Source organism: Orcinus orca, chromosome 4 (assembly GCF_937001465.1).
Source record: "Orcinus orca chromosome 4, mOrcOrc1.1, whole genome shotgun sequence".
NCBI lineage: Eukaryota > Metazoa > Chordata > Mammalia > Artiodactyla > Delphinidae > Orcinus > Orcinus orca.
Window position 1 is genome coordinate 124,780,836 of NC_064562.1, and position 17,010 is coordinate 124,797,845.

A 17,010-nucleotide genomic window follows, 5' to 3' on the forward strand; every position below is an offset into this window, starting at 1 on the left:
TATTGGAATTGACTCAGGAAGAGATAGAAAATTCAAATAAATTAATAGCTAAGAAGACATGGAAAGTTAAAGATTTTAAACCCCCAAAGATACTGTTTTACCAGCTCTTTTAGGAAAGATCATTCTTCTGTTAAACTTTTCCAGAACATGAAAAAAGATAAAGAGCTCTCCAACTTATTAGCAATACTCTAATATACTTATCCAAAACTGGGTAAGACAAGCCTCTGAAAGAAATCTATAAGCTACTCTTAATTATTAATATACATGCAAGGACCCTAAATAAAATGTTAGCAAACCATATACCATAAACCACAATATAGTAAAAGAATAACATACCATGACCAAGTGGGGACCATTTCAGAAATACGGGGTGTTCAACATTAGGATATCAGAGTAATTCAGTATATTAAAATCTTTAATTAAAATAATAGATTAAATAAGAGAGTCTGTATAATTATATCACAAGATATGGAAAAGGTATTTGATATGAGTTTAACACCAATTCTTAATTTTAAAAAAAGTGAGCAATCTAGGAAAAGAACAAATATCATTAACCTGATAAAGGGTAGAAACCAACAGTAAACACCATATACACTGGTGAAACACTAGAGCCAAACCCATTAGAACTGGGAATAAAAGCAAGGATGCAATATTTCAATACTGCTGTTATTGGAGGGAATAAACATGAAAAAAATTATAAATATTGGAGTAGAAGAGACAAAATTGCCATTATTTGTAGATGAAATGACTGTCTACTTAGATAAAATTAATTGAAAACTATTAGACCTAAAGTCAAAGTTTATTAAAGCAACTGGATACACAATCAACATAAGAAAATGACTTTTCCTAATTTGTCAGCAATTAACAAATAGAAAATGTAATAAATGGCTCACAATGACTGACATTCTATACAGTTTACATCTCTTCCCTTCCAACATCTCAGTAAAAATAAATATAAAATAATTCCACTGCACCATTGAAAAATGGAGAGGGAGTCCATCAACAGGATACAAACAGTGAAGATTTACTGGAAGACATAAAGCAAAGAGGAAGAGATTAACTGCAAAACTTAAAGGAGGTTTTGAAATGTTAAACGGATGTAAGTGACAACAATTGTATCCAGAATAAGGGAGACCCCAAAGTAAATAAAGACAGTGGAATCTGTGAGAAGTGATAGACTAGGTAATCAATTAAACAAAGAGCAAAACAGTTGAGCCAGTACCCCATTCTTCAGGAAACTTACTTCAGCATTTGCTCCAGGATAAAGCCTACAAAAGGCTCTCTGCAGTGCATGTCCTAACCTAGTTCCCCTGGAGTGAACACTGGGGCAGGAGAAGCAGAGAACCATTCCAGGTACAACTTCATGGGGTTCAGGGTATCTCTGCACTTAAAAAGCAAGTTATAGGCAATCTCCCAAGGCCTCACATCCCATCCCACCTTCTCCTACACAATCATCCACACAGTGCTCTGTAGTCAGAAGCTACACAACCAGTATGTATGGCACAATGAAAAGGAAGACCAACCTCATCTATGACTATAGGTGCAAAAATCCTAAACAAAATATCAGCAAACTGATACAAACAAACTCTTAAATAGGACTCATCAGTCTGTTAATAATAACATTAACACTTGACAACTTTTTATGCACACACACATACATATGTATATAGGCTCAAGTAAATAATTGTTAATGTCATAATTTCAGGGTAGGAGAGGTACACGTTTAAATTCAAAAGAAGCAAAGACCCTTTAGTCTTAACTTTGGACATATCAGTACAAACCATGTTTTTTTTTCTTTCTTTCTAAAAATATGTACTAAAGATATCTCCTATCTCTGTCCAATGATAAGGCATAGAAGTCGTGATAATCCAGAAGCAATGACCACCCCTTAGTGCCAGATTGTGTTCTTTACATACCCTTTCCTACTTAAAGGAACAAGGGCTCCCTAAAGAAAGGGCTGGGGCAGGAAATGTATAAGATATGTTAGATAGAGACACCTGGTGTCAGAGAGCAAGGAACCTATCAGAGGCTAGTAAGTGGTATTAACAGACATAGGACCAAACTTGAAGGGTTTCTCCCAGCCAAAGATGAAACAATTTAAGCATTAAAAAGGACAATGATAACAAAGGATTTAAGTAAAAATAAATATTAAAAAATAATGAAGAAAAGTTCTTTATGTCAGCTAATAATTGCTAAAGGAATGATAAAATTAGCATATCACCATTTTGCAATCCCTCATGAGTAGACGAATCTAGATGAGGATCATTGATAGCTGCTAAAGCCGTCCGGTGAAAAGTTTGCAGGGAACTTTCTCACAGATGGATCAGGGTGATATACTGATCCCACTGATCAATCTTAACAACACCCAAAGAGAAAAAACCAGATGTCATGTGCCTCCTCGTGTGATGCTGTAAGAAATGTTCTTGGAAAAAAAAAATTGAACCTGAACATAATCGATTCTCCAGATCTCACTACCAGGCAACTACCAGTTTCCAGGAAACACAGAGGACAGAGAAACATGGTTTATATGACCAAGAAGATGGGAAATTCTACAAGATGAAAAACTCAGTTTCTACAACAAGTAGATGCCATGAAAGAAAATAAGGAGAGAAAACTGATAAAGAATAAAAGAGACTTAAGAGACATATCATCAAATGTAATGCGTGGATAGAGCTTGTATGTTAATAGTGAATTGTTATAACGATTTCTCTCCCTGTCCTCTCAGGCTACGCTGCAGTCCCCTCGCTCGTCAATTGGTTGCGGCTCCAGCAACTGTGCTGCCCGTGGCTCTGAGGACGTTTGAGCCGCGCTCTGCCGGGAGGTGGATCTGGCCGCGTCGGAGCTTAGTGGAAGGGCTTGTCTGCGTTCTTTCGAGTCGCTTGTTTCCTTTTTTAGTTTGTTTTACACTTTATTAACACCTGTTTTATAAACATGACTTAGAGTTCAATGTGGTGATTTTTGAAGACAAAGTGGGAGATGAAAGAGGATTCTAGGCCTAGGTAATTCTGATAGTAATAAAGAATCACAACTTACACTCAAATCACAGTACGAGAGCAAATAATTTCAAATGGCCTTTGGAATCCCAGAGTGAAAAACTTGTTTTAAAAAAGTCACCTTTTAGAAAGGCAGTTATCAAGTGGCAGAACTTTTTGACTAAAAAAGGAAAAAAAACCCAGAGTTGGGAAGAACCTCACAATTCTAGTATGTAAATTTAGAAAGAGCAAAACGTCAGGATAAGACATTATATGAGAAACTAGAAAGGTTTCACTCTCAAAGTTTGATAAGTTGATGTAATTGATGACATGTCACATGATGCTAAAGAGATTTTGTATAATAAACCAAAAAACAACCTTTTATCCAGATTGATGGATCAACAGATTTCAACAACAAATGTCATATGATAGCACTTATACGATGTAAATTGTAGTGAAATTTGAGAAAATTTTTCTGCTATAAAATGCTGCCCAAAACAAGCAAAGGCCAAGATACATTTACTGTTTTGTCTTCATATTGGAAACAAAAGGTACATCTTCGAAGAAATGTGTTGGCAAATGACTGACGGTGCCCTGTCAATGATTTGAGCATTGTTCCCTGAGATGGTTCACTTTCTTAAAAGAGAAAATTCTAATGAATTCACAACACCCTTCTTTCCTCCAGGAGAGTTGCTGGTAGAAACTTTTGGAGCTGAAATGAAAAAAATTCTGGATAATGATACAAAAATAATTAACCTTATCAAAGACCAGTTTACCTGAGAACATTTAAAAAACTGTGTAAAAATCTGGACAGAGACCACAGAAATCTGCCACATGCATAAAATCTTATGACTTAAGAGATCATTTGTTGTGGGGGAAGACAGCTGCCATGTCATGAGAATACTTAAGCGCTCTGTAAAGAAGCCCACGTGGCAAGGAACTGAGGGCACCTCAGAGATTGATCCTCCACTCCCAGTCGTGCCTTCAGATGACTGCAGCCCCAGTCAACATCATGACTGCTACGTCATGAGACCCAGAGCCAGACCACCTAGCTAAGCTGCTCCTGAATTTCTGACTTATGGAGATTATTCAAGATAATGTTTATTACATTGAGCCATTAAGTTTTGGGGTAATTTGTTATACAGTAAGAGAAACTAATATTGATTTTGGTTCTTAACAGGATACTTCAGCTGAAAAGTGAACTGTGGGAATACTAGGGTCTGGAGAAAATATCTTGGTTTCAAGTGACAAGATTCTTGGTTTTAAATGGAAACTGAAACTCTGGAAAAATCATACGGCCAAAAAAATCTTGAAATGTTTCTACTGTTGCTTGCACTTTAGAGTGAGGGTCTCAAGTTAAGACCAAACCACCTGAGGGAATTGCAGATCAAAACTGAACCATATTTTCCCTCCCTTTAACACAAGTAAATGACTGAATGAGGGTTCCTTTCTCTGAATCTGCTCCTCAACCTGTGCACCTGACTTTGAGAGAAGAGGGAGAGTTTGTAAGATTATGATTATAAACATAAGATGAAACTTAACTGATTTGCCTTTCTACAAGTTCTGGATTTTTGTGAAAGAGTATCCTGCCATTCATATGAAATAAACATTTTACTGTACTTTCCAACTTCTTACTTGTGTGAGCAAGCTTTTTCTTTGAGCTTAAAAACAGTGACTGAAATAATCTTATTTCAGCTGAAAATGAGATCTGTGTATGTGAGTCTCAAGATCGACCCAGAATTGACCATATACGTAGCAAAAGACAAGCAAAGATTTCAATTATTTTCTTTAGTTTCAAAACTAACATTTTATGCACATATAGGCCTATAAAATGATTAATATTCATTAAAATCAATTTTTGCAATCTAATAAATTAAAATGAAAAATTGAAGTTTCCTCTCCCACTTAATTTGCATCAGAATTGATATCCTATTTTAAAATAACTATAAATGGAGTATAACCTTTAAAAATTATGAATAACTATATTGTACACCTGTAACTTATATAATATTGTACAGAAACTCTACTTCGATAAAAAAAATTTAAAAAAAGAATTGAGATCCTTTGTGAGAGGGGGGAAACTACACAGAGTAGGGTAGTAAGTTGGACAAAAATAAACAGATTCATAGAAAAACACCATTCTCTACTCAAAAGAGCACCAAGTTACACAATGTGAACCACTGAACGATACACTTCAAAATGATTAATGTGGTAGTTTATGTTATGTGTATTTTACTACAATTGAAAAAAGAGCATTGACAATTATTATTGGACTACCATGTCTATGTGTCTATAAGCTGCTGATCATGTTAATGTACTAGGATGGATATATACATATATACATATGTATATACATGTTTATATTACATATATATTTATATTATGCAGGGTTTTGTGAGACATAAAAATTACTTCAATGGTTCTTCCAGGGTAAAAAGATAGAAAAAGGCTGGTCTAATGGATGGCAAACGGAGGTTTTCCAAGAAGGAAGTGATTGCCAATGGCAGGAAAAAAGAAGCAAGGCAATGATGCTGGCCTGATGGGGCAGAGAAATGGTGTACAGCACTGGAAGGAAATAAAATTAATTATATAGAAGGTGTAGTCAATGTAGAGATTTTACTTTAGACTTGTTGTTAAAGGACATGGAGAACTATTTGGGATCCTGAGGATGGCTATGGTACGAGGAAACTTTTAATAAGTTCAGTATGTCATCACATGCAGTACAGATGGGAGGAAGAAAAGCCTGGAAGCATTTAATTTGAGACAACAAAGATGCTCAGAACGTGAGGAAGTTATAGTTCACTGTAATTATTTCTCAACTTTTGAGTTGCCGTAGATTATACTGGGTGATTTCGGTTAGGAATAACAGAGGAAAGTGTGGTAGTGGCAACAGAAGGCCTGTAACAACAGTACAAGCTTTAGATGGAATGAACAGAAATTGAGCGCTTTAGATAAAAGAGACTGCAACTAAGGTTGGGTGGGGATGGTGACAAAGACGATGGAGAGTGCTCAAAGGCTTGAGTCCAAAGATGCAGAAACCAAGAGTATGATGCTACCATGAGGACAAACAGGCAATTGGAATGATGAATAATTTGGAGAGAGCAAGGAGTGAGACTGGGGGTGGTGGTACAGCAAAGGACTGAAGGCTGTGAGAATCCATGGTTCCACTTTGTCCCTCTAACTAGCTAGGGAAGTTACTTCGCTTCTCTGTCAGTTCCTTACACGTAAGATAAAGAGGCACCACGTAATCTTGAAGGGTCCCATAAAAGTTCAATGCTTTCATCACACTGAGTTGAGGATAATACTGGGACACCAAATGGAGATAAAACATTGATCGTAAACAGAGTAAAATAGAGCAGGGCAGTTATGAATAATTCTACCTCTGTATGATGTATAGAATTTAAAGTACATTTATCAAATCTGAATAAAAGTTCATTTACCAAAATTTTTTTATCTATATGACTGATGCTTTTTCAAGAAGCTTACACTTTAGTGTAGAAGACATACTGTGATTCCTAATATTTCCATAGTTAAGTTTATGAAGTTCTTCCAATATGAAAATAACCCTCTAAAGAAGGTACCAATCCCCACCCTCTTTCAAAGAGGCGGTTGACTGCGCTAAATATCAAGGTAAGGTCTCAGAAGATTCGAGTGAAAAGAGACCAACCAAATTTAACAAATAGAGGGTGGCTAGCCTTCTTTGGGAGAGGAGTTTTAGTGGAAGTTGAAGTCAAATATCAAGGACTTAAAGACAGAAGGGGAGAGGGGCTTGTGGTATAGACAGTGTCCTGCGGGGCTGAAAACGTACTTGACAAAGGAATAAACTATCTGGTACAAAACACAAAAACATGGTCTGGCTTTCTGTCAGGTAACAGTTTCTTTAAAAGTACACACACACACACACACACTTTTTTTTCTTCCTTTCGTGAAACCATAGTACAAAACGACGGGCACAGTACTGCCCACAATCTCGCGTACTTGGAAAGATCCGGAAGAAACAAGCGACTCGAAAGAACGCAGACAAGCCCTTCCACTAAGCTCCGACGCGGCCAGATCCACCTCCCGGCAGAGCGCGGCTCAAACGTCCTCAGAGCCACGGGCAGCACAGTTGCTGGAGCCGCAACCAATTGACGAGCGAGGGGACTGCAGCGTAGCCTGAGAGGACAGGGTGTACGGCCACTCAGCTGCCACCAGGTACAAGCCGATCCGCTGGGAGAGGGGCGGTCCCTGACGCCAGCCATCGCCAAGGGCAACGCCGCGGGGCGGCACTTCCTGCAACGTCACGCTGCAAAGGACGCCGCTATTGTACGTCACTTCCTCCGCTCGCCGTAGGCAAATAGACCTAACTGTCGTAAAGTAGCGGTTGACGTTAGATATTATTGATACCCTTCCATCGCTGAAGGCTTTTTCGGGCAGGTGACAGCGTCCCTGATTCCGCGGGTGACTGGCTGGCTTTCTGAACCAGTTATTCGAGTTTCTATTTGGTTCCCTCCCCACCTCCGTTTTGTGCCGGTACGGTGGCCGAAGAGGCTCTTGTGCGGCGGAAGTACCGGGCGGGAGAGTGTGAGCCTCCGGGCCTGAGGTGCACGTGGCGCCGGTGAGTGGCGGGAGGGGGCCGGGCGGTCTGAGGATGCTGGAGGTGGAACCCAGCGGAGGGAGGAGGGGAATGCGGCTGAAGACCTTGCTGCCAGCTGGGGGAGGAAGTACTCACCGGGGGTGACGGGGCTGGTGAGTGGATGGTCAGCGCTCACAGGGCTATGGGGAGGGGACACTCACTCTTCGGGCTCGTCGCTGGCCGCCTGGCCATGGGTGAGGTGGCAGGGTTGCTATTATTATTGTTGTCTACTTTTATGGTTTCTGACTGAGGCTCAGAGGGGTTCGGTGGTGCTCCCGGAGGCCACAGTGACTGAAAGGCACGCCCTGTTTTTCTAACCAGGTGGGAGCGAGCATGTCTTTTCGTGGCGGAGGTCGCGGAGGCTTTAGTCGAGGTGGCGGCTTCGGTCGCGGCGGCAGCAGCAACCACCACTTCCGAGGTGGAGGCGGCGGCAATTTCAGAGGCGGCGGCGGCGGCAGAGGAGGATTTGGACGAGGGGGCGGCCGCGGAGCTTTTAACAGAGGCCAGGACCACGGACCTCCAGAGCAAGTAGTTTGTAAGTAGGCTTCAAAGCTTGGCCCACCGCGGGGCGAGGGTGGAGTGGGGTCGGGGGACGGAGGTTGTGGGTTTGTGTTATTAGTAAGTTTGACTGGGAGTCAGGTGCTGAAAGATAGATCCAGCAGCTCTCTTCCTACGGAGGTTGCTGCTTGATCGGGGAGTCAAGCCTTTGGAGAGGCTGTAAAGTGACGTATAATCGTGCTGTAGAAGTAAGGGGGAGATAAGAAAGCTGAAGGACAGTTAGAATGCATCGTGGAGATGGAATTTGGGTTTGGGCTGAAAGGGAGATACAACTACGTAATATTTCGCGTTTACCCCTACTGTCGCCATTTTACAGATAAGAAAACTGATTCAGCGTTAAGTTTCTTTGCTAGGGTCATAGTGAGAAGTGATCAGTAAGTGATGTATTTGAGATACAAAGCCAGGTTTCCTGACCCCAAAGCCCATGCTTTTGATTGCTACTCATAACTAAGTGAAGTGAGTAAAAAAACTTGCTCAGAAGGGAAACTACTGGGGGGAGTCAAGAAAAAGACCTAATTAGAGGAGTTTTGGAGTAATTATCAAAGAGGTAGGATGGAAGTCATGGAAAGTGAGACAGATTTGACGGTAGAAGCCTACATCAGAGAAGAGAAAGGATGAACAGAGTCTAATATAAAGAGTAGGATGGATCAGTATGCAGAATGGTTTGAAGAGGTCAACGGCTAGAGTCAAAGGTCCTCGCCCCACAGCGGTCCATGCATGACACATCAGAGCATGGTGAAAGTGAGGAAAAAAAGAAGGGTTCGATGGGAGAGATATTTCAGTGGAAACAGACTCAGTAGAACTTGGCTAATACTAGGAATAAAAGGCTCCAGGTTTTGAGCTTGGGTGATAGGAATTGAGAGTCGGTTTTGCAGGAATATGCTGAGTATTTTAGTTTGGGGTGACTGTGAGTCAGATATATAAGTAGTTATTTTGAGATTCCAGACTTCTTTGGAAAAGATCGAAGAGTCATTGGTGAAGAGGTGGTAGTAGGAACTTAGGAAAGGGGAGAAAAAAAGAAAGGGCCAGAGAACAACAAAGACTGACTTAGACTTAGGGATGGGGAGAAGGAAGAGACAATAGAATGAGGCGTAGTGTTGTTTAATCAAATAATAATAGTTATTATAGTAAAATAACTGTTATTGTAGATTGAGTGGTCTCAGTATGCCAGGCATTTTCTAAGCACTTGACATTTATTATTGCACTTGATCTTCACAATACTATACGTTAGGTGTCAGTACTGTTGTTAGCCCTACATTAAAGATGAAGACACTGAAGCACAGAGAAGGTGAGACCCGTACCCCAGGTCACATAGCTAGTATTTTGTGGAGTTGGTATACTAACCCAGGAAGACTTTTCTGCCTCAGAACAGATATGGTGAAATCCCAGGCGGCCAAGAGGAAAGCTTCCAGAAGAGGTTGGTCAATATCATTTGAAATTGTTTTATATTTTAACATTTTCATGTCCTATTTCAGTATTAGGAGAGTTCCTGCACCCCTGTGAGGATGACATAGTTTGTAAATGTACCACAGATGAAAATAAGGTGCCTTATTTCAATGCTCCAGTTTATTTAGAAAACAAAGAACAAATTGGAAAAGTGGATGAAATATTTGGACAACTTAGAGATTTTGTATCCTTTTTAATTGGAAGATGTAGCTATCTCATTAAAAGGTTACTGTTTGTTTTTTCTGGGGTTAAGTATTGATTAAACTAAACTTGCTGCTTCATTAAAGTGGATGGAGTATTGCTAAGATTGGACCATAAAGGAGAATCAAGAGGGGGGATGTATTTTCACATATATTGAAAAGATAGGCCTTATAAGTGTGACTTCCTTTTTGGAAGGTTTTAGAAATGATTGCCACTTGGATCAGTGCCACAGGGTTGAGGTACTTTGCTTTGGATGTGATGATGCCACTGCAATAGGATGGTGGAATTGGAAGTTTTAAAACAAAAATTAAAATTTCACTTCTGTTTGGAGACTCATTTCTTACTTTTCCTAAATATTTCTGTATATTCTAACCTTGTTATTTTAAAAATTACACGTGAATTCAGAAGATTATCTTTGATATTAATTGCTTATTCCTTAATAAAATTAATAGTATTTTTCAGTTAAATTGTCAGAGAACATGAAGGCATCTTCCTTTAAAAAACTGCAGAAGGTGAGTCAAGTTTATGATACCTGGATCCTTGGTTTTATAAACGAATGATCTACCTTAGGACAGTTTTATAAGGCACTTGAGACTTCTCCAGTGTATCACTAGTGAAGCTCTTAAACTGAGATGTTCTGTATTTTAGACATTGAACTTACTAATCTTTAAAAGTAATGTGTTTAATTCAGGTTTTCAGAAAGTAATCTGTGGTCATATTAGCAATTCTGCAACTGCTGGAGTACATTTTTTATTTTATGTACAAATCTTATTGAAAAGCTTTCATTCTAAGTATAATGTTAAGTTATAAAGCTTATATTATTTGGGAGAAATCAGATATTAAATGATTTCACAGATATTTCAATAACATTATGATATATACTGTAAAGGTGTCATACATGTTGGTATGAGAATGTTAGTCGTGAGACCAAATTTAGTGCATTGGCTTTCTGAGAATGTGAGTTTGAAGCAGAGACCTGAAAGTTGACCACAGGTGACTCCCAAACCTGGTTGCACGTCAGAATTACCTGGGGGAGCTTTTAAGAAGATGTATTTCTAGATCCCACTCCTAGAAGTTTGACCGAGTAGGTGTTAGGTAGGGACGAGGATTCAGTTTTTAAAAGGAAACTTCTGGATGACTTTGATGAAGGTCAGGCTAGCACTTGGGAACCACTGCTCTAGTCACAGAGGAGGAGGAAGTGCATTTCAAGTAAGGAAAACAGCGTGTGCAAGTCTGACAGTAAAGCCACCTTAAGGATCTGAAAAAGGCAGAGGTAGAGCTTGGACACAGAACATTCAGGAGGGGTGGAGAAAGTTGTGAAGTAATGACTAGCAAGGTAGGCAGGGGCTAGATTACTTAAGGCCTTCAGGTCATGGGAAAGGATTTAGACTTTAGTCTTCATTTTGTTTTTAACTATCAGGATATATATGGTTAAATTTATACTTAAAAGAGAGTGTTAGAAAAATAAAAGAGCACCCTGGAAAGAGGTCAGTACTGTGTGTGAAGGGGCCAGGTTGGATGCTGTTGCTTTAGTCCTGAAAGAGTGGAAATGGAGAAAAGTGGATGGTTTAATGAGAGATATAGGAAGTAGAATCGATAGGTCTTGGTAATTGGTTAGCTATTGAAGATGAAGTAAAAAATATCTTTCAGATGTCTGATTGCAACAGCTTTGTGGATGGTGTCACCATTCACTGAAATGGGCAGTACTGGAGAAGAAGGGAATTAGGGGAAGATAATGAATTCAGTTTTGGACATAATGAGTGTGAAGTACATCACACTAATTATTTCTGTTATACTTCCAGTTTTATATAGACCCATATAAGCTGCTGCCATTGCAGAGGTTTCTACCTCGACCTCCGGGTGAGAAGGGGCCTCCCAGAGGCGGTGGCAGGGGCGGTCGAGGAGGAGGAAGAGGCGGAGGTGGCAGAGGTGCGAGGGGTGGTAAGTTACCTGCGGGGGAGATTTCTAATGAGATTTCAAAGCTGCAGCCAACTTGTATAGCACAATTTAGTTTTATATAGAGGCGGACCTCCCTTATGCTTATTTGTCTTTTTTAATAAAGCTGCTTCCAATCTTGGCACATTACCATAGTAGTAATGCTTAGTTTCTGTAAAGTATAGTATTATCTTAATTGAATTTTAAATTTTTAGTTAACATCATTGAGTGGTGATTATATGCCAAGAGCTGGTCATATATTCTTTTAACATCCAAGTATATTCTTTTAATATTTAGCAAAACCTTGTGAAGGTGGGTGATACCCTTTTTTTATGGATGAGGAAATGCAGGCTTACAAAAGTTAATTTGCTCTAATCACACAATTGGCAGCTCAGAAATAAAACCCGTATCTTCTGATGTCATGCCAAAGACTATTACCATAAGTTCATTGCTTTGATTTCAGTATTTTGATATATGTATTTCCCCACAGCTTGGGTACATTCATCATTGTGGGCAGTTGGATGATGAGCAGGGCTGGGGATGAGGTGGGATACAGCATTGGCTGTGCTTAGATCTGCAAATGGTGTGGTGGGTGGGTGACTGGGTGATGGGCAGAGCCAAAGAGATGAGGAAGAGGAGCTGCACAGCGGGGTTGGACAGCTTCTGGGACAGGGTCAGAAAAGAGAGAATCCTGTTCTCACTTTTGCCTCTCAATGTAATTATCACTTCACTCCTTAAATGTACCTTTTTTGGGTCCAAATAGCTTGGAGATAATCTCTAAAGAGATATTAACATATATCTTTAAGTATTTTGGGGAGTACCCCTTTAGGAATTTGATGAATGGAGATCCCCTCATTTCCATTCTATATTCAGTCTCATATATGACATTTTAAAGCATTCACAACTATATTTTCTTAAAATCTTAATTTTTTTATATCAGTATTTTGGAAGTATGTGTTTGTTTCCTCATTTTATAATTTCTCTTTTTATATTTCATCATTCTTTACAAAGTTAGCCCCCAAAATGAGTAAAAATAGAGACTGCAATAGGAAGCCAAACGTGATGGATAATAGAAAAAAATGCTTTAAAATTTTAAATTTCAAGGCTCATCAGCATGTGACCATCAGTGTTGATCTGTTTGCAGCTCCATTGACCTTAAACATTGTATTTATGGTAATATCCCCAGAGCTAAACCACCCATACCTGCTACCCTTTGTTCTTAGGATAAAAACAATTTAAATAAAAAGTATATATAATAAGCAAAAGTTGAGGTACTCATGCATTTAATGGTAGGGCTAAATTGACCTTTAAAGTAACAAGCTTTTCTAATTTATTAAAACAGAAAGCTTGTTTAAAAAGTTGTAACCTAGGATTTTAGCCTGCTGCTGGACAGTTTCTCCATTTTTATCTTAAAATTTTCTGTGAGGTAAAATATGTGAATATATATTCATTACTATTACAAGAATTATATTGATATTTACAGGCTTATCAAAATATGATAAGTTACAGTTAATGAATGTTTCCTTTATTTTTAGGTGGTTTTAGAGGTGGAAGAGGAAGTGGAGGTGGAGGTTTCAGAGGAGGAAGAGGGGGTGGTGGTTTTAGAGGTGAGTGGAAAAAAAACTTTAAATGACTGAATTTCTAGGAGTGGTAATGTCTACCAACTTTTATTTCTGTTTGCCAGCAAGTACATAGAACACCATGGTGTTCTTTGCTTTAGCCTAATAGATAGTTTCATTTTATATCACTTTTCCGTTTGAATTTTTTCACCTACTTCTACTTTACTTTGCTGTATTATTAATTTGAAAAACAAAAAAGTATAATACAAATGACAGTTAAATTTGGTAAAATACTTTTGCTAAACCTTACAAGAACTAATGCTGATTTTAGATTTGAGTTTTGGGTAATAGTATTATTAAATATTCATTTTTCTGTACCCTTAATACTTTCATTTTCTCTTAATCAGGAAGAGGACGTTAAGTGTAACAGTTGACAGAGAAACTTCACCAGTTGACTTCGGCATTAACCTCATGATCTACATCTATGGATCAGAAACTCGTTTCATGATCAAATCTTGAAGAGCTGGTCATTTTATGACAGTGGAGCTAAAATGTCAACGTCATGCAAAAACGAGTGTGGCAGAAGAGGCAGTTTTGCTCTAAAAGAGTATGAACAAATGTTTCAATGTTTTGTACAATGTTTGGAACTTGTGGGTGTTCAGTAAAGGGGCAGCTTTCATCTGAAGCGTATTTGAATTTTTAAAATAAAGTGTTTTATTCCTTTAAGTTATTTAGAGCTGTGTTTATTAAACCAGAGCTATTTTTGAGTTAAAAGGGACAACCCAGTAGATTTAAGATAGAAAAAAAGGTGTTTGCATATATAACTGATCTTTTAAAAAAAATAGGCTAGTAGAGCGGTACTTCAACATTCTCTATAAATTAACACTCCCTTTCAAAATGTTTGCCTTTTGTATATGAGAACATCAACACGCTTTATTGTATTTTCCCTTTTGTGTGTTAGTACATAAATCAAAGTTAGTAAGGCAGCTTCTCTAGTTGTAATTAGTAATTGATTAGAAAATTTTAGTATTGGTTATGAATCTGTTAAAGATGGAACAGCTCTGTTCAAGTTGAGAACTAGAAGTTGATGACATTTCTTAAGAAATGTTTAATTTTTCTCATTCAACATAGATGGAATGTTGAAAGTTTTACTGAATGTTTTTATTTTCCTTTTTTTAAGGGACTCAAGGTTTAACATGTTACTGACCATAAATAAATATTTGATTGCCTGCTACACGTTCAGATTCCTGGGTAGGGACATTACAAATGAAATTGGTTTTTGGTCCTCACTGCTATTGTAGTATCAAGACATAACCATGATAGCAAGTTAGAATACTGTGATATAGGATAATTTTCCCTGCCACTGATTTTCCCCCCCTCACATGTGTCCATTCTCAGAAGGAATGAGGTTGCCATATCTTTTAAGTTTTCTAGCATGTTTTACCTAATACTGCCTAAATCAGTGTTTTGGGTTTTACGTAACTTTTTTGATTAATGGAATTGCAGCAGGATGAATAAATATGTAAGCCATAAGTATATATGATGAACAAATATGCTGAAAATTTTTCACAGGAAGAAGCGGTTATGCTTTTACAACTTGGGAAAAGAGACTGTTTGATTTAGAATACTTCGGTTGAAACTTTCAGTGAGAGTTAGGGCCAGGGCTTTTACTCTTGGTCTGTAAAGGACATAGCAAGCAATTATTTGTCCTTGGTATTGTCCCAAGGACAAATAATAGTGCAAATTCCTACGCTTTTTTTAACATTTAAAAAGTCTAAACTGGCTGATGGTCGGTAGACAAATCACTTGAGATTTCACCTTTCACCTTAGGTATATCTTTTGGTCATTAGCTATCTTTAAACTCTATTTTTCTCTTTTCTTCCTTATAGTAGTTCTTCCTGGGTTTCCTTTGGGGCATTTAGTTTTTTTTTTTTTTTTTGGCCACACCGCGTGGCATGTGGGATCTTAGTTCCCTGACCAGGGATTGAACCCATGCCCCCTGGACAGCCAGGGAAGTTCCCAGGGTATTTGGTTTTGAATTGAGTTCATATGTTTAGGGAGCCTAACATTAATGCATTTGGTACTGTGGTATCACTGAGCTCCACTGTAAAAGAAAATTTGATGATTATTCAGATGTTAAATCTTTTGAGTTGTTAACCAAATAACATTCTGACTGCTTGCATCATGCTAAAATGTACTTGTTACCATAGCACTGAAAAGATTTAGTGGAATACAAGCAATATTTCCTGGCATTCCTGAAAATTTGGGAGGAGTTATGATAGGAGGACTGACTTTAAGCCAGTTAAAGTTTATGAAATTGAAGAATCATGAGCTGTGTAAATTTGACATGCTTATATTTCTTAGTATTCTAAGCCTCATCCCAATATAGCTTTTCCATGTCACTCGTGAAGGAAGCATTAAAAAGTACGTTGAATGCATCTACCACACTCATAATCTGTAAAACTTGTAGCTACAGCAAATAGCTGGCCATTTTTGGAATTATTTTTTCTTCAGTTTTTTTTTGAATTTCTGAATTTTATTCATTTTTTATACAGCAGGTTCTTATTAGTTATCTATTTCATACATATTAGTGTATATATGTCAATCCCAATCTCCCAATTCATCCCACCACCCCCATCCCCACTGCCGCTTTCCCCGCTTGGTGTCCATATGTTTTTTCTCTACATCTGTGTCTCTATTTCTGCCCTGCAAACCAGTACTATTTTTCTAGGTTCCACATATATGCGTTAATATACGATATTTATTTTTCTAACTTCACTCTGTATGACAGTCTCTAGATCCATCCACGTCTTTACAAATGACCCAATTTTGTTCCTTTTTATGGCTGAGTAATATTCCATTGTATATATGTACCACATCTTCTTTATCCATTCGTCTGTCGATGGGCATTTAGGTTGCTTCCATGACCTGGCTATTGTAAATAGTGCTGCAGTGAACATTGGGGTGCATGTGTCTTTTTGAATTATGGTTTTCTCTGGGTATATGTCCAGTAGTGGGATTGCTGGGTCATATGGTAATTATATTTTTAATTTTTTAAGGAACCTCCGTACTGTTCTCATAGTGGCTGTATCATTTTACATTCCCACCAACAGTGCGAGAAAGGGGGTTCCCTTTTCTCCACACCTCTCCAGCATTTGTTGTCTGTGATTTTCTAATGATGCCCATTCTAACTGGTGTGAGATGATACCTCATTGTAGTTTTGATTTGCATTTCTCTAATAATTAGTGATGTTGAGCAGCTTTTCATGTGCTTCTTGGCCATCTGTATGTCTTCTTTGGAGAAATGTCTACTTAGGTATTCTGCCCATTTTTGGATTGGGTTGTTTGTTTCTTTAATATTGAGCTGCATGAGCTGTTTATATATTTTGGAGATTAATCCTTTAATGTCCGTTGATTCGTTTGCAAATATTTTCTCCCATTCTGTGGGTTGTCTTTTCGTCTTGCTTGTAGATTCCTTTGCTTTGCAAAAGCCTTTAAGTTTCATTAGATCCCATTTGTTTATTTTTGTTTTTATTTCCATTACTCTAGGAGGTGGATCAAAAAAGATCATGCTGTGATTTATGTCGGAGTGTTCTTCCTATGTTTTCCTCTAAGAGTTTTGTAGTGTCCGGTCTTACATGTAGGTCTCTAATCCATTTTGAGTTTATTTTTGTGTATGGTGTTGGCGAGTGTTCTAATTTCATTCTTTTACACATAGCTGTCCA

At 38.3% G+C, this 17,010-nt stretch overlaps 2 protein-coding genes across 4 annotated transcripts; one reads left to right on the forward strand and one right to left on the reverse strand.

Moving 5' to 3' along the window:
• Positions 1 to 794: 794 nt before the first annotated feature.
• On the reverse strand, positions 795 to 7,779 carry LOC117201205 (uncharacterized). The gene is made up of 3 exons (XM_049708916.1): positions 7,749 to 7,779; positions 6,951 to 7,663; positions 795 to 1,027 (listed from the first exon to the last, which is right to left on the reverse strand). Exons 1-2 carry the CDS (start codon positions 7,777 to 7,779, stop codon positions 7,050 to 7,052), a joined length of 645 nt encoding a protein of 214 aa, XP_049564873.1. The 3' UTR covers positions 795 to 1,027; positions 6,951 to 7,049.
• GAR1 (GAR1 ribonucleoprotein) lies at positions 7,286 to 14,012 on the forward strand. 3 transcript variants are annotated; one of them, XM_004269578.3, is made up of 7 exons: positions 7,286 to 7,569; positions 7,909 to 8,122; positions 9,621 to 9,775; positions 10,245 to 10,304; positions 11,595 to 11,733; positions 13,263 to 13,334; positions 13,694 to 14,012. In XM_004269578.3, exons 2-7 carry the CDS (start codon positions 7,921 to 7,923, stop codon positions 13,705 to 13,707), a joined length of 642 nt encoding a protein of 213 aa, XP_004269626.1. In that variant the 5' UTR covers positions 7,286 to 7,569; positions 7,909 to 7,920; the 3' UTR covers positions 13,708 to 14,012. The 3 variants fall into 3 exon arrangements, with proteins under 3 accessions (XP_004269626.1, XP_033283652.1, XP_033283650.1); XM_033427761.2 differs by having other exon boundaries at positions 7,397 to 7,569; positions 13,263 to 13,274; XM_033427759.2 differs by having other exon boundaries at positions 7,568 to 7,700.
• Positions 14,013 to 17,010: the final 2,998 nt, after the last annotated feature.